At 50.2% G+C, this 16,873-nt stretch overlaps 1 protein-coding gene across 1 annotated transcript in view; it reads left to right on the forward strand.

The window, feature by feature from the left end:
* LOC140427845 (CD166 antigen-like) overlaps nt 1–16,873 on the forward strand; it is a 441,201-nt gene that overhangs the window by 358,379 nt on the left and 65,949 nt on the right. Inside the window, 2 exon segments of the mRNA XM_072513612.1 lie at nt 9,808–10,027; nt 14,387–14,451. Of these exon segments, the coding sequence (XP_072369713.1) occupies nt 9,808–10,027; nt 14,387–14,451 (285 nt within the window).

Below are 16,873 nucleotides of genomic sequence, written 5' to 3' on the forward strand. Positions count from 1 at the left end.
ATAGTTCTCCAAAACAAAACAAAACCAAAAATGCAGGGAATGTTTGAGGAACAAGCAATTATTTTCATGCTGGAAATGCTTTTTTATATGAAGGTCATTCCTACTGTTGGGTCAACAGCTGATAATCCTGTGGATCAATTAATGCTTAGAATTTACACCAACAGGAATTAAGTTTGATGCTTTTGCAGATCCTGGGAACTGCTCACCTACAAACTCATTAACAAGTCTGAGCTTGGGAAAGGACAGCACAGCAACCAAACCTTCCCACTTAAATCAGCAACTTTCATGGTTTTGAGAATTTTGAGCCTCCAGATCACATTGCAGTCAAACCTGGCCAACAAATGTACATTTTCAGGGTTGTTATCATCTTAAGTACCAAAAGTCACACAATGACCTCCTTCTGAAATGCCAGGGGTTTTCTTGAGTTTTTATCTGTTCGGGGACTGTTTCAGCACTTTTGGTCAGCATTTACTAGGGTTCTAGTATTACGATCCCGGACCAGACACCACAGTTGCTAGGATACCAGACAGAAACCCCAATATTTTATTTTGTTTATAACACTTTGAGGAAAGGATACTTTGCTCCAGGAGTGATTCCACGCACAAATAGGGATATGGTATATTAAAAGAAACTTTATTACTAACACAGGATAAAAATAACTTTAACATCCTACAAGAAGATAACTTGTTAAACAATGCTTAACAATAAAACACTAACTCCTAACTGCTAGCTTTTGTCTCCACTCAAGCAAAGCCCACCTTGGGTCAAAATCCATTTTTAAAAACAAGTTAACCAACCCAAGAATACTTGCTGCAAAGAGATGACGTGGATAAGCTACTTTGAGAGAGGGATCCTTCAGGAACCAGCATGTAGATTGTCAAAGTACTGTTTAACATCCCAGCATTTGGCAAAAAACCTGCATGTCTGTTCACATCCCCAATCTAAACTGGACTGAAACTCAACACCTGACTGCTTCAGCCCCTGGCTACTCCCATTAACTGCATCATCTTACTAAAGCTAAACACATTGCACCTGGCGCAGAGCCAAGCGCAACAGATGAATTCCGGGAGAGGCCCAGATCAGGCTTGATCTGGCATTATCCAGATAATGATATTTAAATGAGCCATTAGGCTAATTTAAATACCCGAATGCCTTCTGCACCCGGCACCCAGGAGTCGACGGTTGTGCCTGCGAGGCCTCAACCGGGTGCTGCTTAGCACTGGTTTCCAGAGCGGCACAGTGGCAGCACTGCAGTCTCACGGCTCCGAGGTCCCAGGTTCGATCCCGGCTCTGGGTCACTGTCTGTGTGGAGTTTGCACATTCTCCCGTGTTTGCATGGGTTTCGCCCCCACAACCCAAAGATGTGCAAGTTAGGTGGATTGAACACGTTAAATTGTCCCTTAATTGAAAAAATGAATTGGGTACTCTAAATTTATTTTTAAAGAGCACTGGTTTCCACAATCGTGGACCAGGCATGATGGCACCTTGGGGGGTTTTGCAGGCTATTGGAGCTCCCTGGGTGGTCAGGGACAGGGAACGGTAGTACCCTGGCTCTCCACCTGGCACCTAGGCACCAAGGTATTGCCAAATGGGCACTCTGGCATTATCAAACTGACACTGCCAAGGTGTCTTTGTCACTGCCATAGTGACAGTCTGGCAGTGCCCAGGTGCCAGGTTGGTACTGGCAGGGGCTGGGGCCTTGGGAGCCATGCCCATTAAAGGAGGGATGATGGCAGGTTTGAGGCGGCCGAGGAATGGTTCGGATGTGAAGAGGGCCCCTGAAAGCGGGGTTGGGGCGGGGGGGGGGGGGGGGGGAGGGGTGGGGTGGGGGGGGGGGGGGGTGTAGAGATCAGGACAACATTCATAATCACGCCCGGATCTGTGGGGAGCCGGTCCTGCTGGCAAGCTCAGCTCCTCAGTGCAGGAAATCTCTTTAAATGTGGCCTTGATGGGGAAAATCTCCCCGAGGCCCCAGAAGAATGGCTAAGTGCCGTTGAATTGCAGGGTCAACTTGGCACAGCAGCTGTTGAGAAACACCCTGCCAAGCGCGCTCGAAACCGGACTCTGAGATTTTTTGGGTGAATTACGTTCAATGTCTGTAATTATCTACCCCCCAGGGAACCTTCTTGATACAAAGAAAATTCCATTCGCCCAACTTTTACGATGCTTTAATTAATCCTTTTGTAGCCACAATGCCTGGCTGTCTTTCAAACCAGGATTTTTTAAAAACACAACTGTAGCAGTCACACACTATACCAGGCTTTTAACCCTTACTGCACCAAATACATACAATAAGTATATCTGAAATTCCTACATTCATCACACTAGGTTGGAATTTATGACTTGGACCTCGACAGAATTCGTCTTCAATCTAGTCTGTTTCGATCATTAACTTTATCTCACTTAGTCAGGGTGGTCCTCAATCCTTGCGTTAGTGCGAAACTAGCCAAGGTTCACGCTTCTGAGCATTATCCAATAATGTCTGTGTGGAAATGTTTATGTTAATATGAAGAAGAGAGCTTTTCCCCCCTATTTGCCAGGTGCAGCAAAATTCTAGAGACTGGCCCTGAAAATCCATTGAAATCCGACAGTGAAAAGGAGGCCATTCAGCCCATTGAGTCTGCACCAGCCCTCTGAAAGAACATCCTACCTAGGTCCACTCTCCTGCCCTATCCCTGTAACCCCACCTAAACTGCACATCTTTGGTCACTAAGGAGCATTTTTTTTAGCATGGCCAATCCACCTAACCTGTACATCTTTGGACTGTGGGAGGAAACCGGAGCACCCGGAGAAAACCCATGCAGATACTGGGAGAACACGCAGACTTCTCACAGACAATCACCCAAGGGTGGAATCGAACCCGGGTCCCTGGTGCTGTGAGGCAGCAGTTCTAACCACTGTGCCACCGTGCTGCGATATATCCACTTGCTACTGGTATGTGACAGAATGGGCGCAGGCGACTTCCGGGTGCGGCTACGCAGAGCTAGGTCGCATATTCGGTAGCTCCCGCTTGGAACGGACTTTTGGGCTCTTTTGCAGGGCCCCCACGGCATTTGTTTGACATTTCCCGGTGTGGGAAGAGGACTGCAACACTCCCCTGACGGGTGTCCCCCAGGAGTGTTGTGACTTTTGGCTGCCAGGCCCGGCAGAAGCAGTGGAAGATTTGGCTGCAAACAGGATAAACAGGGCCCCTTCCAGCATGCAAGCGGGGGAAGGGCAAGCTTAAAGCTGCAAACTGACCTGAGGACCTTTATCAAAAGTGAATTCTAACAGCAGAGGGAACAACTGTGAAAAGATCTCACCAGGGCCACTGAAGAAGCGGGGACGAGGCTTCCGGTGGCGGCCATGGAGGAGTAGGTCACGCATTCGGCAGCTCCCGTCTGGAACGGACACTTAGACCTTTTTCAGGAGTTTCCACGGACATTTTGGGGCAGATTGGTGAAGTGAACACTGCCAAAAGTATTCCCTCTCGAGACTTTTGGGCTCTTTTCAGGACCCCCAAGGGCACCTTTTCGACGTTTCCCGGTGTGGGAAGGAGTTAATAATAATTCCCCGTCAGTATATGGCTTTAACTAGGAGCGGGGTGACAAAAAAGGTGGTGGTGGACCTGAAGAAGGGAGGGAAGAAGGACAAAATGGCGGCGGGCGGAGACCACGCAGCGTGGAGGCAGTGGGCGGAGGAGCAACAGGAGGGTATCCAGCCCTGCCTCAGAGAGATTAAAAAGGACCTGCTAGAGACGATGAAGGCTTCTATTGATAAGCTGTTGGAGACACAAACGGCCCAGGGGGTGGCGATCCGAGAGGCTCAACAAAAGATCTCTGACAATGAGGACGAGATCTTAGTCCTGGCGGTAAAGGTGGAGGCGCACGAGGCGCTCCACAAGAAATGGCAGGAGCGGTTTGAGGAGATGGAGAATCGGTCAAGGCGGAAGAATCTGCGGATTCTGGGCCTCCCGGAGGGGCTGGAGGGGCCGGACGTGGGGGCCTATGTGGTCACCATGTTAAACTCGCTGATGGGAGCGGGGTCCTTCCAGGGGCCCCTGGAGCTGGAAGGGGCCCATAGAGTGCTGGCGAGGAGACCCAAGGCTAAAGAGCCTGCGCGGGCGGTGCTGGTGCGGTTCCATCGGTTCGTCGATCGGGAGTGTGTGCTCAGGTGGGCCAAGAAGGAGAGGAGCAGCAGGTGGGAGAACGCGGAGGTTCGGATATATCAGGACTGGAGTGCGGAGGTGGAGAAGAGGAGGGCAGGGTACAATCGAGCGAAGGCGGTGCTGCACAGGAAGGGGGTGAAGTTTGGCATGTTGCAGCCGGCGCGATTGTGGGTTACCTACAAGGATCGGCACCATTATTTTGAGTCTCCGGAGGAGGCGTGGGCCTTTGTTCTGGCCGAGAAGCTGGACACAGGCTGAGGGTCGGGATGGGCGATTGGGGACTGCGGTGGATATGTTATGCCTATTTCTGGTTCGGGGGGGGGGGGCTTTGCATTGTTTTGGGTTTCTTTTTCTCTGTGTTTTTCTCTTTCGGGTTGGGAGGGTGGATGGGGCGGGTTGGGCACTGTTTTGGTTGGTGGCGGGGCTTGGTAGGTGGAGAGCGCGGGATTTTTTTCCCGCGCCGAAGACTGGGGGGGACGGGACCGGGGCGGGGAAGTGAGGATTGTTTCCCACGCTTAGAACGGAGGGGGAGAGCCTGTGAATGGGGAGCGGGAGAGGAGGGTGTGCCACACAATGGGAGGAGTCGAAGGGGAGGCGGGAGTGGCTGGGGTCAGCAGCAGTCAGCTGACTTGCGGAAGTGCATTGGGGGGAGTAAACCAGCTAGGATGGGTCCTAGCCGGGGGGGGGGGGGGGGGGGGGGGGAATCGAGTTGCTGCTGCTAAGATCAAGGAGGAGCTGGAACGAGTGGGGTGGGTCAAGACGGGGGTATGCTGCTGTGGGGAACGGGCCGGGTGTGGGGTGCGGGCGCGTGGCTGGCCGAGGGGGGGTCATGGCTAGTCGGCGGGGGAGGGGGGTGGGTAGCCCCCTACTCCGGCTGATAACCTGGAATGTAAGGGGACTGAATGGGCCGTTTAAGCGGGCCCGCGTGTTCGCGCACCTGAAGGGGCTCAAGGCGGATGTGGTTATGCTCCAGGAGACACACCTGAAGGTGGCAGACCAGGTAAGACTGAAGAAAGGGTGGGTAGGTCAGGTGTTTCACTCGGGGCTAGATGCCAAAAATCGAGGGGTGGCGACCTTGGTGGGAAAGAAGGTGTCATTCGAGGCGTCGAGCATTGTGGCAGATAATGGCGGTAGGTACATAATGGTAAGTGGTAAGTTGCAGGGAAAGAGGGTGGTACTGGTCAATGTGTATGCTCCGAACTGGGACGATGCGGGTTTTATGCGGCGTATGTTGGGTCGGATCCCAGACTTGGAAGTGGGGGGCCTGATAATGGGGGGAGACTTTAACACGGTGTTGGATCCTGCACTGGATCGCTCGAGGTCTAGGACGGGTAGGAAGCCGGCGGCGGCTAGAGTGTTGAGGGGATTTATGGACCAAATGGGAGGGGTGGACCCTTGGAGATTTGCACGGCCGGGGGCTAGGGAATTTTAATTCTTCTTACATGTCCCTAAGGCTTATTCTCGAATCGACCTTTTCATTTTGAGTAGGGCGCTGATAGCGAGAGTAGAGGATACAGAGTATTCGGCAATAGCCATTTCGGACCACGCCCCGCATTGGGTGGACTTGGAGATGGGGGAGGAGAGGGACCAGCGCCCGTTGTGGCACTTGGAGGTGGGGCTGTTGGCGGACGAGGAGGTGAGCGAGCGGGTCCGAGGAAGTATAGAGAGGTACTTGGAGACCAACGACAACGGGGAGGTCTGAGTGGGGATGGTATGGGAGGCACTGAAGGCAGTGGTGAGGGGAGAGCTGATCTCCATCAGGGCCCACAAGGAGCGGAGGGAGCGGGGGGGAGAGGGAGAGGCTGGTGGGGGCGATGGGGAGGGTAGACAGGAGGTATGCGGAAGAACCTGAGGCAGGATTGTTGAGGAAGATGCGCAGCCTCCAGGCCGAATTCGACCTGGTGACCACCAGGAAGGCGGAGGTGCAGTGGAGGAAGGCCCAGGGGGCGGTCTACGAGTATGGGGAAAAGGCAAGCCGGATGCTGGTGCATCAGCTTCGGAAGCGGGACGCAGCTAGGGAGATCGGGGGAGTTAAGGACAGGGGAGGGAGCGTGGTGCGGAGTGGGGTTGGCATCAATGGGTTCTTCAGGGACTTCTACGAGGAATTGTACCGATCCGAGCCCCCACGGGAGGAGGGAGGGATGGGCCATTTCCTGGACCAATTGAGATTTCCAAAGGTGGAAGAGGGACTGGTGATGGGACTGGGGGCCCCGATTGGGCTGGAGGAGCTGATCAAAGGGATAGGAAGCATGCAGGCGGGGAAGGCACCGGGGCCGGACGGTTTCCCGGTCGAGTTCTATAAAAAATATATGGACCTGTTGGGCCCACTGTTAGTTAGGACCCTCAATGAGGCAAGGGAGGGGGGGGCTTTACCCCCGACGATGTCCCGGGCACTGATCTCCTTGATCCTGAAGCGGGATAAGGATCCCCTGCAATGTGGGTCTTACAGACCGATTTCCTTGCTAAATGTAGATGCCAAGGTGCTGGCGAAGGTCTTAGCCACGAGGATTGAGGATTGTGTGCCGCAGATCATCCATGAAGACCAGGCGGGGTTTGTGAAGGGGAGACAGTTGAACGCGAATGTGCGGAGGCTTTTGAACGTTATCATGATGCCGGCGAGGGAGGGGGAGGCGGAGATAGTGGTGGCGATGGACGCTGAGAAAGCCTTCGATAGGGTAGAGTGGGGGTACCTGTGGGAGGTGCTGAAGAGGTTTGGGTTTGGGGAGGGGTTTGTCAGGTGGGTTAGGCTGTTGTACGAGGTCCCGATGGCGAGTGTGGCCACAAATATGAGGAGGTCCGAGTAATTTTGGTTGCACCAAGGGACGAGACAGGGGTGTCCCCTGTCCCCTCTGCTCTTCGCACTGGCGATTGAACCCCTGGCTATGGCACTGAGAGAGTCGAGGACCTGGAGGGGGTTGGTGCGGGGTGGGGAGGAGCATAGGGTGTCGCTTTATGCGGACGACCTGCTGCTGTATGTGACGGACCCAGTGGGAGGAATGCCAGAGGTAATGAGGATGCTTGGGGAATTCGGGGACTTTTCGGGGTACAAGCTCAATATGGGGAAGAGCGAGCTGTTCGTAGTTCAGCGAGGGGACCAGGAGAGGGGGATTGGCGAGCTCCCACTAAAAAGGGCGGAGAGGAGTTTCAGATATTTGGGGGTCCAGGTGGCCAGGAGCTGGGGGGCCCTGCATAGGCTTAACTTTACAAGGCTGGTGGAGCAAATGGAGGAGGAGTTCAAGAGGTGGGACGCGTTGCCGCTGTCCCTGGCGGGTAGGGTGCAGTCAATCAAAATGATGGTGTTCCCAAGGTTTTTGTTCCTGTTCCAGTGCCTCCCCGTGTTTATCCCGAAGGCTTTTTTCAGGCGGGTTAACAGGAGTATAATGGGATTTGTGTGGGCGCGAGGGACTCCGAGGGTGAGAAGGGTGTTCCTGGAGCGGAGTAGAGATAGGGGGGGCTGGCGCTGCCCAACCTCTGTGGGTACTACTGAGCCGCCAATGTGACAATGGTGCGCAAGTGGGTGATGGAGGGGGAGGGGGCTGCATGGAAGAGGCTGGAGACGGCGTCCTGTGTGGGTACGAGTCTGGGGGCGCTGGCAATGGCACCGCTGCCACTCCCTCCAAGGAGGTATACCATGAGCCCGGTGGTGGTGGCGGCCCTCAAAGTTTGGGGGCAGTGGAGGCGGCATAGGGGGGAAGTTAGGGCCTCGGCGTGGACCCCATTACGGGGGAACCACCGGTTCGCCCCAGGAAGAACAGGTGGAGGGTTTTCGGGGTGGCACAGGGCAGGCATACGAAAGTTGGGGGACCTGTTTGTGGACGGGAAGTTCGCGAGCTTGGGTGAGCTGGAGGAGAAGTACGGGCTCCCCCCGGGGAACACCTTCAGGTACTTACAGGTAAGGGCGTTTGCCAGACGGCAGGTGGTGGAATTCCCACGGCTACTGCCACACACAGTACAGGACAGGGTGCTCTCGGGGGGGTGGGTGGGAGTGGGGAAGATCTCGGAAACTTACCAGGTGATGCAGGAGGAGGAAGAGGCCTCGGTGGTGGAGTTGAAAGGTAAGTGGGAGGAGGAGTTGGGAGAGGAGATCGAAGAGGGGACGTGGGCAGATGCCCTAGGGAGGGTGAACTCTTCCTCTTCATGCGCGAGGCTCAGCCTCATACAGTTTAAGGTGCTGCACAGGGCACACATGACCGGGACAAGGATGAGCAGGTTCTTTGGGGGTGAGGACAGGTGTGTTAGGTGCTCAGGGAGCCCAGCAAACCACACCCATATGTTCTGAGCATGCCCAGCGCTGGAGGAATATTGGAAGGGCGTAGCGAGGACGGTGTGGAGGGTGGTAGGATCCAGGCTCAGACCGGGCTGGGGGCTCGCAATATTTGGGGTGGCAGAGGAGCCGGGAGTGCAGGAGGCGAAAGAGGCTGGAATTCTGGCCTTTGCATCCCTGCTAGCCCGGCGAAGGATTCTCCTTCAGTGGAAAGATACGAGGCCCCCAAGCGTGGAATCCTGGATCAGCGATATGGCGGGGTTCATTAAATTGGAGAGGGTGAAATTCGCCTTGAGAGGGTCGGTACAAGGGTTCTTTAGGCGGTGGCAACCGTTCTTAGACTTTCTGGCAGAACGCTAGACATTGGTCAATGGCAGCAGCAGCTCGGGGGGCGGGGGGGTTTACTTTATTTTTGTTTATGTTATTTACACTGGAAGGGTCTGAGGGGGTGTATACACCTGTTGTCTTAAGTCGGGGTGTTAATGTTAATTTATTATTTATGTATGGGGGGAGGGGTTTGGGGGGGTTGCTTTTTTAGATTGTGTTTTGTACTTACCCCTGTTGGGTTCTTTTTTCTTTCTCATTTTGTTATTGATATTTTATGAAAACCTTTAATAAAAATTGTTTAAAAAAAAAAATAGGCGCAGGCAACTTCATTAAAAGCAAAGTGCTGGAGATTACTGGAAATCTGAAAAATTGCTGAATAAACTCGGCAGGTCTGTGGAGTGAACATTTTGAGTCCGTATGACTTCTTCAGAACTGTTCTTGTCACTGGTAACTTACTTCAGGGTAAAGATGGGGGCCAAGTGTTTTGCGAGTTATCACCAGACACCCATGCTACAGGAGGGCTGACGTGGTAACGTTGCGCAGGCAGACAACTCCCTGGCCTGCCAGCACCAGGGTCTCTATTTAATTTTTAATATTATGGCCATTTGGCTGAAGCAACCTGCATACAATCTTTCTCCTCACACCATAATCTCTGGGTGATGGGTTAAGAGGTTCCAAGGGTAGAATTCCAGATCCCACCAGAATTCCCATCTCTGCAAAACCTGCACCAATGCCCAAGATCTATCACTGGACTTGTGCATTTTTAGCTTCTTTTCTTATAAATAGGTTTAATGTTTCTGCTTCAGCGAGTGCACAACATAAATCTTCAGCCCTGTCCCTTCATAATGATGGCAGGATTGGGTTAGCATAAAGTAATATTTTGCTCGTTGCTCCAGGAAACATGTCTGCTGATGTCCACCATCGTGACGTGCATATAAAGAATAGGAACTTGAGCTGAACCTCAGCAAGTCACCATTTCCTGTCCCAGAAACCTCTGACAGAACCCCAAACAGGTGAAATCCTTGTTGACTATAAACTGTTGATCTTCATTTCTTTCTCTCTTTTTCAGAAATTAAGTGATGCTGGCATTGAACAACTAATTTCACTTTCACCAGCTTCCAACACAATAACAAACAAAGAGGTCCCTGGATACAAGGACAGGATAAACATAACTAAGGACTTCTCCTTAATTATCTCTAATGTTGGGATTCAGGATGAAAAGATATTTTCTTGCTTCACCCTTGTGGACTCGGACATAGATGAAATTCCGGTCTCACTCAAAGTTTACAGTAAGTATTAAAGATGCTTGTGTTAAAATCATCTTATAATTATTAATGCAGCAGAGGACCTCCACAAGGGACTGTTGTACACCCGGACGTTGTTCTCGTCCAATTATTATGTTTTGTCAATTAACACTGGAGGTCGTAATGGCAATTAGAATCTGGGGTGAGATTTTCCGACCCCCCCGCTGGGTCCCATGAATCCCGCCCCCACCGGCCGCCGGATTCTCCGGCGCCAGAGATTCGGCGGGGGCGGGAATTTCCATGGCCAACGCGGAAGTGACCCCCCCCCCCTGCGCATGTGCGGGGATGACATCATTTCCATCTTAAAGCCCTGGGTTTTCCCCTTTTGTTGGGGCAAGAGGCCCACCAACCGCTTGATCCCACCGTGGGTCTGACCAATTTCCTGGGTCAGGGAACTTTCCTGCGGTGCTGCCACTGGGACTGATGTTGCAGCACCCGATGAAACATGACAATGAAAGGAGACAAAAGAGCTATGACGACCAAGGCCTAAATAGATAAGAATGTGTGGCTCATTATGAGGGAAAAGTGCCCTCTATGGGGCTATCTCCCCACAATAGGGTCATCGGAGCCGCCTGTTCTTGCAGCAGCGACTGCCACCACCCACTCTGCATTTTCCACATCATAAACCTTTTCATAACTTGCAGCTATGTGGCATTCTTAATGTAGAAAAATCACCCCACATAGGAGGCACCGTGCCTTTACAGGAGCATTGGATATGCTGTTCAAAGCTTGATATGTTAGAAGGTTTTTAAAGTTGTGTAAATGGAGGGATTTGGGGGCTGGGGGGGAAAGAATCAGCACTTCAGAACAGGAGCCAGGAAGGTCGAATAACATTATAATGCTCGGTGTCTGTAGTGGGAATAAGTGACACAGCATCTGGTGAACACAAGCCCTCATATGTTGGTTTATATAGTTACATGACGATTATGTTAATAATGACAATAAATGTGAATTTCGGCAGGTGGAAATCAGCCCTTGTGAAGTGTTTCAAAAAAATAAAATGTACCTTTTAGCCAGTGGTAACAGTAGTGTGCATATGCACTCCTCTGGGCAAATTCACTCATCACTTAAAGAGAGCTGTGTTCAAAGGAAGATCCAAGTTGGATGAATCAATAGTTAATGCGGTCAACCCATGTCTAACTTATAGAGCACGGTTTATCTTGTCACCTGGGGGTGGCTTTGAAAGTGTGACTGGGATGAAATTCTTTCACAGGATGTGGACGTCACTGGGTGATATGGGTGAAGGAGGTATGCACAGTAGGTCTTAGGGTTGCCGGTGCTTGCAGGAGATACGGTAAGGCCAGACCATGGAAGGAATTGTAGGCAAAGCAAAGGTTTTGATCCAATGGGAGTTGGGGTCCATGAAAGTTCATGTGAAGGGCTGAGGGTTTACTGCACAACAGGTTGCAAGTAATGAAGTTTTGGATGGTATACAATCTAGGAGTCAAGAGACTATCGAGGAGTGCTTTGCAAAAGTTGCATCCGCGATCATGTTAAACAAAGCATGAAAGAAAATATTGGTGTGAAATTTACTTGCTCATTTTTCCAAGATCCTGTTGGAACTCGAGTGGAATAGCTGAAGAAAAGACTAGAAGTATTGGGCCCTGGCCTGTTTTGGGATTTCCCATTATTCCTGGTAAAGGGTGGGTCAAAGGGAGTAGAACTGTGGGAATCGACTGGTTGTACTGAAAGTTCTGTTTCATTGTCCCATATAGGACATGGCACAATTCTGTTTGTTGATGTCCCTAGTGAGGTAATGCATACCCATTCTCCAGAAAGGGGTGTATATGCGGTTCTATTCAGAAAGAAATGGAAGCAATTTGTGCTCTCAAGCATTTGATTTTCACAATTTCAGTATTGACCATAAGATAACCTGCCCAAGATTTCCATTTGTGGTCAGGGATTCTCCCAACCCAATTTTCCTGCAAATTCACCAATCCCCAGTTTTAACAGGAAGCTGAGCTTAAAAGGACTGCAAGTCAGTCATGGACATGTAGAGCTGGATTTTCTTCCTTGGGTTGGGTAGGGGGAGTCAGGAATTCCCAGCCCGGCTTGCCTGTCTCAGGAGAAAATGCCAACAAGGAGTGTGTGTGTGTGTGTGTGTGTGTGTGTATGGGGAAGGGTTTGGAGGCAGGCTGCCGAGTAATGAGGCGAGGAGTTGAAAAATCCCACCTCAGGGCTGTGGGACTTGGTCACAGTTTAAATTAAAACAGAAAGGCCCTCCAGCCCTCACCCTTTCAGCACCCACACAGCCATGCCAGCACATGGCCTCTCATGCCCTCTATGCCAAGGAATGTCCCTCTAAGGCTCCTTATGTTCCCCATGCCAAGCTTTGGGACTTCTATGCCTGTATAGAAGCAATCAAAAGTATAATGACAATAGGATGTGTAGAAATAAGCTTTAAAAAAGCAGTTGAATAACTTGATAGCATCCCCAGGGACAGCACAGTGGTGCAGTGGTTAGCACTGCTGCGCCACAGTGCCGAGGTCCCAGTTTCGATCCCGGCCTTCGATCATTGTCCATGTGGAGTTTGCACATTCTCCCCGTGTTTGCGTGGGTTTCGCCCCAACATCCCAAAGATATGCAGGCTAATTGGAATTAATTCCCCTTAATTGGAAAAAATGAATTGGTACTCTAAATTCATTTTTTTTAAAAACTTGATAGCATCCCGCTTTCTTTAACAAAATCCTCCTATTTGCTACACACCAATAAAAATGTCAATCATCCAGGCCTTTTAAAATATCAATAGCAGAAACTGCAAGCACTTCAAACCTCTTCAGCTTGTGGAGATAAATATTGTGCGATTGACAGAAGAGATCAGAGGGCCAGAGCTGTCAAGTGATGCTTTTCCTGGGGCTCAGGTGTTCCAACAAGCTAATGGATTTCTGGGCTCTCAGCCAAGTCTCTGTGTGTACCTCTGATGCACCATGAGCTACGACTCTTTGAAAAGCTGGCTTAACACAATGAAAAATGTGGAGGATGAGGGCATGCCTGGTCCGACAATGGAGCCAGCCCGGACCGTAATGAAGCGTGCACGCTCGGCCCCCAAACCAGCCTGCACCTTTAGGTAAAAGGCAGTCCTCAAAGTCAGAAACCCCAGGAAAGAAGTCAGGAATTCAAGAATTGGGGCCCATGTGCCATGGGCTTCCGAGTCATTCCATCCTGGTGTTCGCTCAGCCAAATTGATCTCCCTTTGATCACAGCACACTTAGGACGTGCGATCGCTGAATTCGAGTGACTGTGCATTTTACCATTGTGGTCTACTTTTGAAGTGCTTCAAAGTGACTGCTGTCCACCTGCAAGAATTCATATCCATTATTAGGATAATCACTTCATCACAATACAAATCAACAGTTGAGGGCTTGCATTCTCTACCTGCTGTGTCATCCAGTCGCACTACAAATACTAGCATATGCATTCGATTAGGGCTTCCGGGAAGCAGACATGGGTTTGGTTGAGTGCTACCATCTGTTGTGAAGCGCTGAATTTGTTGTGGTAAATGACACTTCTACAAAAATATCACTGAACAGATACAGTGATTGGTTATACTGCACCCATATTGTGTATGGCATATCTGTATTTTAATAGCATTTAAAGTACCTTCTTAGATGAATCTCTTAATAGTTGATTGAATGCACTGACATAGCCAGTTGCGTGTGTACACAATGATAAGTGTTCATCTACTTTGCTCTGCTTTAACCTGCTTGAATACTGTGTACCAAACTTCAGTGGCTCCCTAAGTGTTGCAATTTGACCGAATGACTGGATTAAGTTATTTTTACTATGTGTTTTGGGAAAGCTGCTCATGTCAACACTTGTCATTTACTCAGACACCCACAAGAGGCCGTTTACGATTTTCACAATCATCCACATTCAGTCCCTTACACGTGTGACAGCTTTTTTTTCAAATTTTGCTTCAGGTGTGGCAGGCAGATGTCAATACTTGTACTGCCCATGCAAGTACCACTCACATGTCCTGTGTATTGATGTATTTTCACTTGGCAGTAAAGAGAGCTTGATACCTCAGCTTCCAGAGCCTCTTCATGAAGCTGTCTTGACGTAGTCTGTGATCGTCCTGCATTATTGACTAAAAATGGGACACTCTTGACACCATGTACTCTGCCACTGAACTGAACCAATATGTTAGTTATTTTCTTAAGACTGAGTAATGCTCTAGTTATGCGTTGGTTAGAATGTATCCGGCCTTACAGAATGCCAAGTAAATTTCTTTACTAAAATAATTCCCATTTGCTGTATTCTCATGCATGAAGTAATGTCACTTCTTCGGTATATATCTTCTGTGAATAGTTTTTTTTGCCTAACCTTTTGTTTTGCTTCTTTTAGAAATACCATCTATTCCTGAAATTCTGGAACCAGTTGCATTCCTAGAGGAAGGGAATCTACAGCAGGTGCGTGCAAGCCACACACACACAACAGACATATCACACATACCCCGGCGCTCGCGCGCACACACACAACAGACATATCATCACCCCCCCCCCCCCCCCCCCCCACACACACACACACACACACACACACACACACACGTATCTTGGTAACATTGGCAAGAGAGCCAGCTCACTGTGCAGATTGATGACCAGAATTGCTTGGGCAGCTCTCGGTATAATGCAGCTGTGTTCCATATAATACGAGGCTATGTTTTGTATTTGCAAAGTGGTAGACAACGGGTGGACTTTCCCATTGTTGGGAAATTCCATTTCCATGCTGGCTTTTCTCACCACATTGTGGAGAAAATATCTCCCACATATGAGGCTAGATTCTCCGAGCCTACGCGCCGAAATTGCGAAGGGCGTGGGGGTGGAGAATGAGCGTTTACGCTGAAATCCGGTCCGACGGCACTCCCGCGATTCTCCGGTCCCCGTGATTCTCCGAAGAAAACTGTCCGAGTTCCCGACGGCGTAGTTCTTTCAAAAAAAAAAAAATTTAGAGTACACAATGCATGTTTTCCAATTAAGGGACAATTTAGTGTGGCCAATCCACCTACCCTGCACATCTTTGGGTTGTGGGGGTGAGACCCACGCAAACACTGGGAGAATGTGCAAACTCCACAGGGACAATGACCCAGGGCCGGGTTCGAACCTGGGTCCTCAGCGCCGTAGGCAGCAATGCTAACCACTGTGCCACCGTGCTGCCCTTCGACGGCGTAGTTCCAACCACCTATCGGCCGTCGGGAACGGTCGGTGCCGGCTGCGGACTCAGTCCGCGGTCGCCCTGTTTGGGGGGGGGGCTCATGGACGGCCAGGGGGGGTGCAATCAGGTGTCACGGGCCGCGGACATGCGCGATCTCGGGGGGGGGGGCCTACATTTCTGGTGCCGTTCCACGGTCCCAGTCCGCCATGTCCCACGGGGCGGCCACTGCAGGCCGCCGCTGTGCGCATGCACGGATTCCCGACCGGAAGTGTGGGACCCTGTATCCACAGCCAGAGCTGTGAGAAAAACTCCAGGGCCCTGCTAGCCCCCTGCAGGTAGGAGAATCACTCTGGACTTTCTTAAGGAAAGTCCAGAGTGATTCGCTAGCGTTTTTACGCTGGCGTGGGGACATAGCCCATAATTCTCCATTATTGGAGAATCCTACCCATAGTCGTTTACGATTTCACAGAAGTCAATTAGAAGAAATACATCCCCTCCACCAAACACTCACGATGATCAGCAAGTGAGAACTCACCGGCATGATTTTGTGCCCACATCGCCATTTGTGCTCGGGGCGAGTGCGGGCACAGCAAAATCGCAGCATACAAATCAAAAGAGATTTTAAGGTAACAGTATTCTGTCAAGCTTAGATGCAATAATGAAACATTGTTAATTCTGGTCAGCCAACCATAGGGTGGGCATGATGGGCTTCAAGAAGGGACTGCACGTGGTGCAGTGGTTAGCTCTGGGACTACAGAGCTGAGGACCCGGGTTCGAATCCCGAATGTTTTGCACATTCTCCCCATGTCTGCGTGGGTCTCACTCCCACAACCCAAAGATGTGCAGGTTAGGTGGATTGGCCACGCTAAATTGCCCCTTAATTGGAAAAGAAAGCATTGGGTACTCTAAATTTATTTTTTTAAATTAAAAAAATTAAAATGATGGGCTTCAAGAGATACGAGAGGAATAACTAATAAGGGTGAACTTTGGGCATTTATGATTTGAGAAAGTCATAAGGAAATTTAGCATTTTCTTGGTGCCTTGGAGAATGGTCTAATTAAAATGTTAAAGTCCGATCAAGTTGACAAAATGGTCATTGTGACAAAGGGATCAAATATTGGAGGCACCAGTTAAAACTTGGAAGCTAGGAGTAAGAGAAGCCATATGCAGCTATTTGACCAAGGGTAATAAACTCAAACAAAGATTACCAAGAAACAAAAGCAATATACACAGATGCTGAAAATCTGAAATAAAAACAGAAAATGCTGGAATATCTCAGTACGTCTGGCAGCATCTGTGGAGAGAGAAACCGAGTATAGTCTGTATGACTCCTCTTCATTAGCAAGGAAGACTTTTTTTATTCGTATGAGATGTGGGCATCGCTGGCTGGGCCAGCATTCATTGCTCATCCCTAATTGCCCTTGTCCTGAGTGGCTTGCTGGGGCATTTAAGAGTCTACCACATTGCTGTAGTTCTGGAGTCACGTGTGAGCCAGATCAGGGTAAGGATGGCAGATTTCCTTCCCTGAAGGGAAATGAACCAGACATGCGGGATTCCACAATAATTTTACGGTCATCAATAGACTTTTAGTTGAATTCAAATTTGAACATCTGTCGTGGTGGGATTCGAACCAGGGTCCCCAGAGCATTACACTGGGTCTCTGGATTATGAGTCCAGTGA

This window comes from Scyliorhinus torazame, chromosome 8 (assembly GCF_047496885.1).
Source record: "Scyliorhinus torazame isolate Kashiwa2021f chromosome 8, sScyTor2.1, whole genome shotgun sequence".
NCBI lineage: Eukaryota > Metazoa > Chordata > Chondrichthyes > Carcharhiniformes > Scyliorhinidae > Scyliorhinus > Scyliorhinus torazame.